General features: G+C 33.9%; 1 protein-coding gene across 5 annotated transcripts in view; it reads right to left on the bottom strand.

Moving 5' to 3' along the window:
* The window catches only part of LOC118683427 (uncharacterized), a 134,675-nt gene that overhangs the window by 9,263 nt on the left and 109,516 nt on the right, over positions 1-15,896 (bottom strand). For all 5 annotated transcript variants that reach the window (XM_070112295.1, XM_070112294.1, XM_070112297.1 and 2 more), the window contains one exon: positions 5,065-5,774. In XM_070112295.1, coding sequence (XP_069968396.1) covers positions 5,310-5,774 — 465 coding nt within the window. In that variant the 3' untranslated portion in view covers positions 5,065-5,309. The remainder of the gene's footprint in view (positions 1-5,064; positions 5,775-15,896) is intronic.

Raw genomic sequence — 15,896 nt, 5'->3', positions numbered from 1 at the left:
AGAAAGAAGATGATCCTCCAAAACTTCTTTAGTTCTCGAAGTTTAAAATACATTCAAGAACTTAAAATATATTTTTATTCAGAAAACCAGTTTTGTGTGAATTAGGAATATGGAGTCGCATGTTATTTCATGTAGATTGAACAATAACAGAAAAAAATTACAGACTTCTTCAAATAACAATTCAAAAATGTAAGCAGCCCTGAATATGTTAATGCAAGCGCTGCATACGAGTACATACAATAATATTAATTGTTTTTGTTCCTTGACTTTTTTTTTAACAAATATCTTTTTTGGTCCATATATTTTTTCCGTTTAAAGTTGAAAATATTATTTGAATATCATAACTAAAAACTAAATAGATATTTAAAGTGCACATGTGTACTTAATTGATTAGGTTCTTAAATTAAACGGAATTCCTGTAATTGAATTAATTGTTCAATTAAACGAGTATTGGTTAATTGATTCCCTATTTAATTAAACCAAAAATTGTGCAATTTTTTAAGTGCTATTATACAGGCGATACTGTATATGAATACGGTACATTTGAAGCATAACTTAAACTGTGTAGAGCGTTTCAAGTAATGTTTGTATCAAAACACCTTTTTGTAGAGTCGACAATATCACTTTCTCAAAGTGTCAAGTTTTTTTTATTTGGAGATGAAAAATTTAATGCAAAAAATCTAAAAATCCCAAAAGCTAAAACTTCAGGTGGCGTTTGCAAAAAAACGAAAAAACACAAAACAAAGGTCAGTCAGTCAACAAGTAATCATATAATAATAAACTTAAGACATTCAACTAATGTAAGCGCTATAATTTATTAGGACACTTTACACATTCACCGATTTATTGGGTAATAAGTCAACTATTGTAGAATAAGATATATTATATTATTACCCATGAAAATGGTTTGCCAATAAGAGCAATATGATTAAAAAAAAAAAAACACGCACTAATTGTTAAGGTAATTCAAATGTTTTTTATTTAATGATGAATGAAGTACAATTGGTGCAATAAAGTTCTGAATATAACATCATTCAGATGGCCACCTCTACCACGACTTCTTTTGCAGGAACAAATTCGATGAACCCAATTTTCAAGTACTTATTCCACTAAATCAATTCGTATATCTCGTTTCAATATTAACTTTTAATGCCTGAAGAGAGTCTCGTTTATTGCTCAAGATCATTGTCTTCAAATAACCATATATGTAGTAATCTAGTGGCGTTAAATCACAACTTCTTGGAGGCCATTCAATGTCACAATTTCTTGAAATTATCGAATCTCCAAACTTTTCTCGCAATTATTCGGTTGTTGTGTCAAGATCAACTTCGTCCAATTGCGGCCATAAAAAGTTGGTTATCATCGCTCTATATCGCTCTCCATTGACAGTAACGGTGTCACCAGCTTCATTTCGAACGAAGTACGGACCGATGGTTCCACCAGACCAAAAACCACATCAAACTGTCCATTTAGGTGAATGTAATGGTTGTTCATGAATCATTTGTGGATTTTCTTCCCACCAGAATCGACAGTTTTGTTTATTTACCGCACCACTCAGATGAAAGTGAGCCTCATCGGAGAAGATTATTACGACCATGAAATGGCAAAAGCGCACGAAAAGTTGTAATTGTAGAACGATTGTTTTGATAATAAAATTGAATAATTTGTAAACGTTATTCTTGCGTATATCTTTCCATGATGAAATTGTAAGCATAACTGAATAAAATGAAAAAACATTACAGAACATGACATACTAAAAATGGCCGAAACGAAACTTAGAGATCATATCATTCCTATTGAAAAACCCATTATTTCATCCAGTTACGGCACCAAATTACAGGAGATCTTAGAAAATGTAACTTATTTGTTAATATATTATTTTCATTAAGATATCATATACATATACCGATGTTTATACTCTCTCAACATGTTGCAATAGACAGTTTGAAAGTGGTTAAAACTGGGTGTTTCCGCCTCTTAATAAGTTTAATTTACATATCTCACAAACCACTAATATTTTTGGTGCACCACATACTCATGAAATTCTCATGTGACTTTGTGAAAATGCGTGAAAATGAACTACAATCACGCCTGATTCCCATATAAAGCAATTGAAAATACCAACCAGGTTCTCGGAACAACACTATGTACAAATATAGGTACTACTATATACTATACTAAATATACTTGGACCTATGGCTGATTTTTTCCCGAAAATATCTTTGCGATATATTAATAAAATTCGAAGAACACCTTTTTGTGAAACTTTCCAAGTCTTCATATACCTCACTGTGTCATTCGATATTAAAAATGGTTAAATTCGGATTGTTCCTTCTACAGTACTAATATGATGTTAATTCACTGCCTTATAAAGAATATTGAATTTATATGCAACATTTATATATTCTTGCAACATGTTGCACATAGTATAGTAGTTTTGCGCAGCTAATGATTGTTTGTAGTATATAATCGAGATTACTACATGAATAAGCAACTGAATTCTTACAGAAATTGGACAATGGATCAGGTACCGCCTACCTTAAGGTAAAATCGTATATCTCTGGCATTATTCTTCCATATTTGAACAATAACAATGTGCCCTGGAGAGGTTTATATCGCAATTCAGTAAGCAGACTCTAGTCAATTTTTGAGACTTTTTGAAGTAAATTGTGACAAGTTAACATTCTTGATTTCCATTTTGAATATACTGACAGATTACTTCTAGAGATCATTATAGATATTCATAGATTTTCAGTTTTTATATTTTGTAAGCAACTCAAACACGTTACTGCTAAAAAAAATTAATTTCAAATAAATTTCATAACTATTGTGATTCAAAGTTAACATTCTTTTTTTTATTGGTAGTTAAGAGTTTTGACTGCGTTATAAAAAATTATATATTTTTTATCGACATGTTTATTTTCATTCAGGTTTTATATATTGTACATCTCTGAATAACGAAATGTACCAGCTGTCTAGATCTGTTCGTTTTTGAGAGATTTTTGTGACTGTCACGTACTGAATTGCTAAATCGTCTCAAGTCACAAAAATTGTCTCTAATTTAAAATCTCAGATTTAGAGACTAGTAACTGTATCAAAGTACCAAATTCTGATATAAGTTAGATATAATACAAAATTTGGATGACACTCAATAAAATGAGGTTCAGACTTTTAATGCTTAAGCAATAAATATTATAAATATAAAGCCATGGTTGCTGTTTATACTAAGGTGCAATATATTGTTCTGTAAACAAGTAAAAAAAAAATCTAACAAAACAAACGTTTAAAAATACTGTCGATGATGATGTGGTTTATTAAGGGGGTTCTAATGGTTTTATACTCTCGCAACCTGTTGCTACAGAGTATAATAGTTTTGTTCACCTTATGGTTGTTTGTATCACCTAAAACTAATCGAGTTAGATATAGGGTTATATAAATGATCAGGATGAAGAGACGAGTTGAAATCCAAATTTTGAATGTCTGTCCGTCCGTCCGTGCAAGCTCTAACTTGAGTAAAAATTGATATGTCTTTATGAAACTTGGTAGACATGTTTCTTGATACCGTGAGACGGTTGGTATTGCAAATGGGCGTAATCGGACCACTGCCACGCCCACAAAACGCCATTAATCAAAAACAAATAAATTGCCATAACTAAGCTCCACAACAAGATACAAGACTCTTATTTAGTATACAGGATCACATTAGAGAGGGCCATCTGCAGTTAAATGTTTTTTTTTTTAAGTGGGCGTAGTCTCGCTCCTAATAGGTTTAATGTGGATATCTCCTAAACCGCTAATGCTATAATAACCAAATTCATTGCGATCAAATATTTTTAGCACCTCTATTGACGGTGTGAAAATGTGTAAATCGGGTGACTAGCCCCTCTACTCCCCATATAACGGTACTGTTAAACAAGTAAGGAAGGGCTAAGTTCGGATGTAACCAAACATTTTATACTCTAGCAAAGTGAAATGGTATACTCGTTTGAGATTTCTTTGTGGATTGACTGATATTTTCGGTAGAAGGTCAACTATAGGCACTGGGGTCTACATATTTAGTACTAAGGGGCTTGAACAGTTTTGGTTCGATTTAGACAATTTTTGGTCACAAGGTGGCATATTTTAAACGTGTAATTCACGCAAAGTTTTACTCCGATATAATCATTGTTGCTTGATTTGCATACTGGAAAGTGAAAAACAAAAATCTCTGGCGTTTTAGTATTTTTTTAACAGTACCGTTATATGGGGAGTGAGCGGGGTTGTCACCCGATTTCGCCAATTTTCGCCCTATAACAAGCACTAAACACACCAGAGACATTAAATTTTATCTCTGGGATGGTATCAGATGACTTTATGGGAACCGCGTTCAAAGTTAGTCAGTGGGCGTGGCACCGCCCACTTTTAGCTGAAAACCCATATCTTGGGATCTGCTTAACCGATTTCAACAAAATTCGGTATAACACCATTTTCAATTCCATCTGATTCTTTCACTTTCCACTATGCATATCAAACAACAATGATTATATCGGGGTAAAACTTTGCGTTTTTGTCTTAAATGTCTTATAAACGTATCAGACTACGAGGTAACGCTGGATTATTTATTTTCCGACAAAAATCGTGTTTTTTCCTTCAAAGTGTTTCCCAAAAGTGAAAAATTTAAATTTTGGAAAGCCGCTTATCAATTATCAAATGCCATACAATGCACATAATGTGCGATTGGTTTTTAAAAATAGAGTTTCTTTCTTAAAAAAAAATCATAAAAATGGGCCTTGTTTTGCCCGAAATAAACCTACTCCTCCTTTAGGTATTGTTATGTTAGAAGTGTTTTAGATTAGAGCGTAGATATGCCAAGGCAAAAAATACAAACTGTGGCTTGGTTGAAGCAAAGAAACTCTTATCTATCCGCAATACTTGAAATCGCTGAAATCAATAATTTCCTTCTTGGGAATAATAAACAAACAATTAAAAGTTGTAAAGAAATACAATTAAAATAAGTAACAAAAGTAAGTATTTAATAATTATTGGTTAACTAGACTTACGAGTATCCAATCAATTTCTACTCACAGGTTTGTATACTTCTTCGATTATAGATGATAAGCTGCTGATTTTCCTGGCGATTCAATGTAGAATATACTTATATTTCTATATTATTATTTCTGTATTGTTTTTGATTTAATCAAATATTCCTTTATACTCAAGTGTATTGCGCAATAGGTTTCATTTACCGTACAGAGATTAATTTTAATGGTCCTAATTTACTATGATGTGCGCTAGTTACTCACTGAATGCATAACGCTTGTTTCATGAAATTAGTAGATATTAACGTAGTCATACAAGTCCACGGCATCATTTGTAACCTTTGAGGGATGAAGTAATTGTTGGTTGACAAAGTTTAAAAATCCGCTTGCTTCCGGATTGTTTTCTTCATCCCACCCTAGAATATTCGTCGCCGATTGTTCACTAATCCCAAAAGTATCAAGTCCATTTCCCCCAATAATATTGTATGTAGCAGGAGCGCTCGATGACAATGCAAATTTCTTAGCTTCATCAGAATAAAAGTCCTCCGTGTCAAATACATTTTCTGATTCAGTGCCATCTTTGAAAGCTATATCGTGCAAATATTCCGAAGCATTAACTGGCGAATAAGAATGCGTATTAAGGTCCTTTATGATGCGCTCTAAAAGCGTAGTCTTTTTGTTGGGCATCTCAGATTGTAACTGTGTACGAGTCTTTCGAGAGAAGGAAATGTCCGAGTTTCTTTCCATTGGGATGTCCTATGTAAACAAATGATATGAATTGTATATGAAATAAGCTTGAACTAAAAGCGGTTATGAGAAAAACGACTTGGACGAAGTCGCCTTACTAAAATCAAATACATGTATGATTGTAGCGACACCCACACTAAATATACACCTAATTCTGTTTTTCAAAGGTAGATTGATTCCAGAAAAAAACCGTGTAAAGAAAGACGTAGTTATTAAAATATATGCACCATAAGCAAATTTGTTAATAAAAAATGTCTTTCCAAACACTTCTGATTGCATTGATAGTTCACAAAATATTAACTCATTTCAAATTTGCTTGTATGCAGATATTCCCACAAATATATTTCACAAAAATTAAATCTGAAAAATAATATTGAAGCCCAAAAATTTTGAGTCGTGCTAAATGGAATAAAATTGTGTAAAAATTAAACAAAATATGTAATTTCAAACCGTGTTAAATCAAAATCGTGTAAAAGAAGACCGTGTAATAGCAGAATCAGGTGTATCGTACAATTTATTTAATTCAAGCATTTACGGATTGATATTAAGTTTAGCGCTGTCAAAATGCGCAGTTTTTATAACATTTGATATTGGTGGCACTATGAGAAGAAATACATTTTGAGATTTTTATTGCATTTCTTGGGTGTTTTCCATTCCACAGATAGGTATACGTAATTAATTAGGCCCTGATAGACATATGTACATATATATATTAATCGCAAAAGTTTTCAAAATTGACTTTTGAATCTCAATATAACAAAATATTTCAATACTTCAAAACAATTACATGATTGAAATAACCTAAACGTGAAGCTTACTTCGATTTTTGTATATTATATTTAATAAATAAATATTTTTAGACAATTTATTCGGAAGTCAAAGTTTAAAAGGCATTTGCGGGGACTTATCAACAAAATACTTATGTAGGTATATATTTACGTTGACATTTGATACTGCTAAGCAAAACAATTCTCTAGCACAGTGATCGGAAGCCCATTGCACGTGGGTACTCTCTGATTATACCGTATAAACGATGACAGTGCCAGTTGCTTTCTGACTACGCAGCGCGCCGGACGTGCGCGGAAAGTAAACACATGTACATACATGTGTATGAACCAAACGACAACGATTTTAAATGTACTTTAATATTGAGAGGGAAATTAATTTTTTTTTGTAGAACATTTGAATAGATATGCAATTTGTTTGATATATCAGCTGTTAATTGTTCATAATTAAAAATATATTTTTTTTACATATTTCTCATTAATAATGTTTTGGTTTACAATACTAGTACAATTATAAATGATTTATGTTGGAACTGAAAACTAAAAAACGTAGAGGACCCGTAAAACGTACCACTAAGACAGTATACTTGTAGTCACTCTACACACGCATACACTCTCAAAAAATAAATCATTTGAATGTGTAAGAATGCCGACCCGACTGCCCTGAACAAAAAAACACTAAGTGAATATGTACATATGTATAAAGTAATTTACATATAATTTTTACTGAACTTTGGTAAATTACGATTTCAAAGCATTTAATAGTCAAATTCATAGCAACTGTATTAAATTCTAAAAAGATTGTTCAAATGTTAGTAAAAAACCAAACGTTTATAAAATTTTTATATCCATTTCTTGTAAAATAAATTTTGAGCACATTAACTGCAGCATGCAAACAAATGGGGCTAAGTTCGGATGTAACCGAACATTTTATACTCTCGCAAAGTCAAATGGTATACTCGTTTGAGATTTCTTTGTGGATTGACTGATATTTTCGGTAGAAGGTCAACTATAGGCACTGGGGTCCACATATTTAGTACTTAGCGGCTTGAACAGTTTTGGTTCGATTTAGACAATTTTTAATCACAAGGTGGCATACTTTAAACGTATTATTCACGCAAAGTTTTACCCCGATATAGTCATTGTTGCTTGATATGCATAGTGGAAAGTGAAAGAAACAGATGGAATTGAAACTGGTGTTATATGGGAAATAGGCGTGGTTGTAGTCCGATTTCGCTCATTTTCGCACTATAACATAGAGATGTGAGAAAAATGTTATGTACCGAATTTGGTTGAAATCGGTTAGGCAGATCTCAAGATATTTTCACCTAAAAGTGGGCTGTGCCACGCCCACTGTCTAATTTTGAACGCGGTTCCTATAAAGTCATCTCATACCATCCCAGAAATAAAATTTAATGTCTCTGGCGTGTTTAGTGCTTGATTTATCGCGCTTTTAGTAGTTTTTAACAGTACCGTTATACGGGGATTGGGCGGAGTTGCCACCCGATTTCAACTATTTTCACACTGTAGGTAGAAACATTTGCTTCCAGTGAATTTTGTTATTATAGCATTAGCGGTTTAGGAGATATGAACATTAAACCTATTAGGGACGTGACCACGCCCACTTAAAAAAAAAATTTACTGCAGATGCCCCTCCCTAATTCGATCCTGTGTACCAAATGGCAGTCTTGTATCTTATTGCGGAGCTTAGTTATGGCAATTTATTTGTTTTTGATCAATAGCGTTTTGTGGGCGTGGCTGTGGTCCGATTACGCCTATCTGCAATACCAACCGTAGCACGGTACCAAGAAACATGTCACACCAAGTTTCATAAAGACATCCCAAATTTTACTCAAGTTAGAGCTTGCACGGAAGGACGGACGGCCGGACAGACATTCAAACGGATTTCAACTCGTCTCTTCATCTTGATAATTTATATATATATATAACCCTATATCTAACACGATTAGTTTTAGGTGATACAAACAACCGTTAGGAGAACAAAAATATTATACTCGGTAGCAGCAGGTTGCGAGAGTATAAAAATGAAACCCGTTTCCTGTTGTCACGCCATAACTTGAGAACGGCTAGACCGATTTGGCTGTGTTTTACCGATACTTAACATGATTTTGTCAATTACTTGGTGATTCATTTTTATACTCTCGTAACATGTTGCTACAGAGTATAATAGTTTTGTTCACCTGACGGTTGTTTGTATCACCTAAAACTTATCGAGTTAGATATAGGGTTATGTATATATAAATGATCAGAATGAAGATACGAGTTGAAATCCGGGTGACTGTCCGTCCGTCCGTGCAAGCTGTAACTTGAGTAAAAATTGAGATATCTTTATGAAACTGGGTACAGTAAGACGGCCATTAATCAAATGCAAATAAATTGTCATGACTAAGCTCCGCAATAAGATACGACATTGTTATTTGGTACACGAGATCACATTAGGAAGGGGCATCTGCAGTTAAAAAAAATTTTTTAGGCGTGGTCCCGCCCCTAACAGCTTTAATGTGCATATCTCCTAAACTACTAAAGCTATAATAACAAAATTCTTTGGAAGCAAATTTTTTTAGCACATCTATCTACGGTGTGAAAATGGGTGAAATCAGGTGACAACCCCGCCCACTCCCCATGTAACGGTACTGTTGAAAACTACTAAAAGCGCGATAAATCAAGCACTAAACACGCCAGAGACATTAAATTTTATCTCAGGGATGGTATGCGATGACTTTATAGGAACCGTGTTCAAAATTAGACAGTGGGCGTGACACCGCCCACTTTTAGGTGAAAACCTATATCTTGGGATCTTTTGAACCAATTTCAACCAAATTTGGTACATAACATTCTTTTTATATTTCTATGTTATGGTGCGAAAATGGGCGAAATCGGATTACAATCACGCCTATTTTCCATATGACACCATTTTAAATTTACTTGATTCTTACTTTCCACTATGCAAATCAGGCAACAATGATTATATCGGCGTAAAACATTGCGTGAATAATACGTTTGAAGTATGCCACCTTGTGACCAAAAATTCTCTTAATCGAACCAAAACTGTTCAAGCCCGTAGGTACTGAATATGTGGACCCCAGTACCTATAGTTTACTTTTTACCGTAAATATCGGCCATTGTGTAAGATATATAATTGAAATTCATATAATAGAATAAATAAATGAAACTATCGATAATAGTATGTCTTTGTTTCAAAAATGGGTTGAATCGGATCAATAGTTCTTGTAGCCCTCATATATCTAATATAAATATTTTTGAACTTCCGCGTGACTTTATACCGCATATGTGAGTTATCTCAATGACAATGAGAGAGCGTGTTTTACTCATAACAAGATCAAAACGGCTGAAAATTTTCCTTAGCCCCCATGTAACTAATATCAGGATTTTCGAACATTCGTCTGACTTTACTCAATTTGATTGGTGATAGTATGTGAGGTACCTTAATGAAACAGTGGGAGCATTTTATTAGTCTGTGGCATGTTAATAGTATGTGGTATTGGAAAAAATTAATAAAATCGGGTTAATACTACCCTCAAATTCCATATACTACTTATAATGCTTTTCGTTATTCTAACCAGCTTTATGCCGAATATGTCGGTCAGTGTGTATTAATATTTTTTTTTATATAAATATGAGCAATGTCAAAATTAATATATTTTTCTATCCCCAATATATATATGATTTCCACCTGTTTTTACACCGTTCGGGTTGATCAACGTGATATTTAAACGAAATTAAGTGGAAAAGATTTCTTAAAAATTATGTGGTTTGACGCTGAATTAGAATGAAATTAGTATATACTAAGTCTAAGCCTCACACCTTCATATAATGAATTCCGATTCTCTGGTTGACTTTTGCCACCTAAGCTTCTAATATAAAATTTAGCCACTTTGGTGGAGTTAATATCACATTCAAACTTATGTATATTTCACTTCAAGCAATAAAACTGAGACTATTGTTATGGTCTTTAATATAAGAGAAGAAGATACCAAATTTGATTGTAATTTAATCACGATATCATTTAATAATGGATGTTTAATTCAACATTTTTTAATATACGGTTTGGAGGAATTTTCTGGTCTTTGATTTTCCCAGCTCACATGTACTACTTATGGTATAATTTTTTTCGTCAATTTGATAATTTAATGAAATTAAATGGACAGTTTTTCTTAAAAATAATGTATATCGCTGCATATGAATGAAATTGGTCTAGACTTTGTTTAAACCTTATAACCCTAATATATTGATTTCCGCTCCTCTGGTACAACAGCAACCTCATACACCCCACATATTATATCTAACCCCTTTGGTTCAGTTTATATCACATATACCATGTTTGAGTTAAATAGCTTCTTTTTATAAAAGTTATCATTTCGGAGAAAAAAATAGTATTGACACCAAATAAATCTATGATCAATAACATAAGTTAATAAGATACCAAATAATAATCGAGTAATGAATGTTGAATTCTTTCGCAACATTTTTATACTTTCGCAACATGTTGCAACAGAGTATAGTTTTGTTCACCAAACGGTTGTTTGCATCACCTAAAGTGATAGATATAGATTTCTATATACAAATATTTCTTCTAATATTTGGTAATAATCAGTGGTTAGGTATATTTTCTCAGCCATCATGTTGAACTTACTATAAAATATATCAGACGACAATGTTAAAAAAGTTTCCTAGAGTGCTGGACTTTGTATAGAGCAAAAAAAACTTTCTAGAAAAAATTGCATGAAATAAATATTAGTAATGTAGGGGTAAAGACCCTTTTTATGTGGTTATAGATAAACTGCGACCCCATCGGTTTACATGCTACTGTCTATTATTTCAGTTTTGCGACACATTTTAATATGAAGGTCATGAAGTGAACTGTAAACTCAAGAAAATTACATTTTTACCTAGCAGCGTTGGCAGCTTATGAAAGGTTTAGATATTAAGACAGAAAGAAGAAAATCTACATACCTGCTCTACATATGTGTATACCATACTTAATTATATGTAAGTTATTGTTAATTTAGCCTTCTTGGGTAGACCCTTCAAAATAGGTACCATAGATCCCCCTGTTTTAGAAAGCGTTTAACAAAAGTAATTTACGGAGGGGTTTTCCGAGAACTTAATTTCAATACAATGAAATAAACTACTAATTTCTAAAATATAAATAACTAAATATTATGTATTATTATGTTAGTGAATAGCTAAGTAATTTATAGATATACAAAAGTACGTAAGCTGTACCAACATGTTGCAAGAGTATAATAAATATCAGTACACTGTGTTTGTAGTTTCAGTTTCACTAGATGTCTTTACCAGCACAGTGCTTTATTCAAACTAATTTTAGTTTATTAGTTATATAGTGTTTAAAGTATTATTATATACAGTGACGATATATGTGCACCAGTATACCATAGTACCTATACACGGAACAGGAAAGGAGTCATAGCAAGGACTTACAAGGAATTACAGTGAAAGAGAGCAGCACCTAGGATCCAACTTTTAACACCCGGACGGACTGAATTATATAAGTATTATGTATAAGTATTTTATATATTAATCCATTTATTATTAATTAATTATACCTAGATTAAGTAGAAAATCTATATTACTAAGTCGTCTTCAGAATAGAAGACGTATGAGAGTTCTTCGTGCAAACTCTTTATATAGAGATAGTGAGCAGTCACAAAATACTGTCAGTCACGCTAATCGTAGATTAGATTCCGATGCCCGAACATATTATCAATACAAATCAACATAGAACCAGGCGAGAAAATCTCGAGGTACGGTCTTTTGAACAAAATGTAAATACTGTTCAACATAGAACGAGGCTGCAAGATCCGCAATTTCGCTCTGAAGAGCAAATAAGAGATACTCGAGGTCATAGGTCTCGGCGTGAAGACCCCGAGGTTCGATCTGTTGAGCAAGTTGCGAATACTGTTCAACATAGAACAAAGCGGCAAGATCCGCAAATTCGCTCTGAAGAGCAAATAAGAGATACTCGAGGTCATAGGTCTCGGCGTGAAGACCCCGAGGTTCGATCTGTTGAGCAAATCGCAAATACTGTTCAACACAGAACAAGGCGGCAAGAACCCCAAATTCGCTCTGAAGAGCAAATAAGAGATACTCGAGGTCATAGGTCTCGGCGTGAAGACCCCGAGGCGTGAAGACCCCGAGGTAGATTGCCTTTTATGACAATCCGTCCGTTAGGATATCAAGGTCAGAGTTTGCTCAAAGGTGCTGTTGTTAATATACCAATTTCACACAATATTTTTTCACAATATTGTGACATCTCTACCAAGGTCCTTTGATGAGGCTCATGTTATACAAATTCACTTAAGAAGGCGTTTGGAATACAATCATGATTACATGATCGATACCATATGCCCCGCAAAGATTATTGAAGCTTTGCAGTTCTTAGTGAATACTCCTCTGTATCGTGAGCACAATATACATATTAATGAAAACTGGATTTTAGAATTTAATAACCAAGAAGAAGTTCCGTTTGTTGCATCTGCAGAGGATTCCCGATTGGTTCAATCTTTTCATGCGGCTCAAACTTCTCATGATAATCCCTCTGGTAATAATATTCCCACGGGTCTTTTACCTTCAGAGCTAAATCCAGGCGGTCAAGAAACTCTTTTGAACAATATTCCTGTAGAAAACTTAGACTATAACCGTTTAGTTATAGCGCCTGGTGAAGGACAAAGACCAATTGACATAATTCAAGATATTAATTCAGAAGAGTTGTCATTTGGAACAATATACGTTGGGCAGAAGCGTACATGCTCTGAAACGTATAGTAAGATAATACGTTCTGAAATTCGCCGTTTTGACAGAAGAGCGTGTACCATTCCAAAGTTGTTCTATGATTACAAAAAATTAGAACTGCTACAAATTAAGAATAGTACATCCATTTGCCTTAGAAAGTTTTCAGGTTGCAACCGAGTTACGACCCAAAATCTATTAAACGAAAACTTTGTTCAAAACTTGATTCAACACAGTGATGGTTACAAGGTTTTGAAAGGCGTTAGATCCTCACCTGCGTACTGGGAAGCTGAGAAGAAAATGGCAATCGCTATGATTCGCCAATTTGGGCTTCCAACCTTCTTTATCACTTTATCGGCTGCAGAATCTCAGTGGGTTGAGCTTTTGGTCATCCTCTCTAAAACTGTTGATTCTAAAGATATTTCGGAAGAGGAAGCCAACAGTTTAACAACCCGAGATAGATATCGTTTAATTCGGTCAGACGCGGTTACTTGTGCTAGATATTTTGACTACCGCTATCGACAAATTCTTAAGCTTTTTAAAGATAACGCTGGCATTTTTTGAGATCATTTTGTTACAAATTTCTATTGGAGAGTGGAGTTTCAACAGAGAGGTTCCCCGCATGTACATGGCATGTATTGGCTTAATAATGCTCCCAGGATCAACCTTCAAGATCCTCAGACATTCCCTGATGTCATTAGTTTTATTGACAATTATATTTCTACCGATAGTTCGATCAGCCACTTAGAAAATGATTTGGGTTATCAAAAGCATAACCACAGTCGGTCTTGTACGAGGGAAATAAGAGGACAACAGTTTTGTCGTTTTGGTATACCATATCCACCAATGCCTTGAACGCAAATACTGTTACCTCTTACAGAAACAAGTCAAAATTCAGAAAGACACAAGGAAAACTTTTTCAAAATTCAAAACGTTTTAAATTCTAATATGACTACAGAAGACATTTCTAACTTAAACGATTTTGAACACTTCAAAGAAGCAGTATATTGCTGCATTGGGCTCCATCTTTCAGAAGCAAGTAATGCAGAAATATTTATAAATACCTCTCGACCTGAGGAACGTGTTCGAATGGTAAAACCTAGAGCGGAAATTCAGAACCTTCCTTCAGGTTCGACTAAATTATTCGTAGCCGGTATGTTAGACCGTTATGTTCAAAGATCCGATCAGTTAGAAACTCTTTATTTAAAGCAGCATTCGGAATAGGTGGAATGACCTTTCATTCAATATTTTCTTTACCTGTTAATCAGTTGAATAGAGAGTTGAGGCCACCTAGCAATGACACAGTTAATTCATTGTATGTTGATGCGAGATTAAAACAAATTTTCAAAATAGACAGCCCCTTTGGTGGTATACCGATCATAGTGTTTGGTGATTTGAAGCAACTCTCACTTTGAATTAACAGAGATAATGAGACAACAAGAGGATCAGGCCTTTGCAATTGCATTAAATGATATGACATCTGGAACTATGACAAATGAGGACATATCACTCATTGAAACTCGAGTAGTTAATTTCGAAGAAGTTCCCGATGATGCCATACATTTATTTTGGTCCAATGAAGAGACAAATAATTTCAATGCTCTTAAGCTCAGCCGGGTCCCAACAGAAGCTTTCCTTTCAACTGCAAAAGACTCAGTTAAAGGAATTGGTATAAATGAAAATGATAATATTTTGGAAAGAGTTAAACTTTTCAAAACTTCTGAAACGCAGGGACTGCCCTATGAATTGACACTAAAAACCTCCGCCAAATATATGATTACAGTGAACATAAACACGTGTGATGGCTTGGTTAATGGGGCAGCTGGACAACTTATGCATATTGATTTCCAATGTTCCTTTCCAACAATTCTGTGGATTAAATTTTTGGAACCTTCTGTTGGTTTGATAGCACTATCAAAAAAGCCTCATCCTCTAGAAAGTTCTTGGACACCAATTGAAAAAGTTCTAAAATATTTTCAATATAAAAGATATGAACAAATTTCAATTGAAAGAAATCAGTTTCCAGTTTTTCCGGCTGAGGGAATAACTATTCATAAAAGTCAGGGTGCCACATATAATAAAGTTGTAGTTCATACTCGACCCAGAATGCCTAGAGCTTCAACATATGTCGCTTGTAGTCGAGCAACTTCTGCAGAAGGTCTATTCATCATAGGAAATTTTATTCCTCCTAACAAATTTTCTGAATCGGATTCCGTATTTAGGGAACTGAGGGAATTGAACACAAATAAAGCTTTGACAACAAGTTTCAATTTTATGATTTCCCGAACATCAGGACATCAAATTTTATTCGATAATGTTCAGAGTCTTCACGCTCACAATAATGATATAAAAAGCGACTTGGAGTTATCCTTGCGAAAGTTTTGATATACCAGGATTTACTCCAATTAACGAGCTGAGGATAGATAGCACGGAAACAAGCAACAGAAATAAACGGGGCATTATAATATATGCAAAGCATTAGAAGCGGTTTTGTTTAAATGTTTCAATATTAATATTCTGGTTCTATATAGAAATTCAGCTTTCTCTATCAGAC

This window comes from Bactrocera oleae, chromosome X, assembly GCF_042242935.1.
Source record: "Bactrocera oleae isolate idBacOlea1 chromosome X, idBacOlea1, whole genome shotgun sequence".
Taxonomy (NCBI): Eukaryota; Metazoa; Arthropoda; class Insecta; order Diptera; family Tephritidae; genus Bactrocera; species Bactrocera oleae.
The sequence above is the reverse complement of the archived record's forward strand: the minus strand, read 5'-3'. Positions and strand labels throughout refer to the sequence as shown.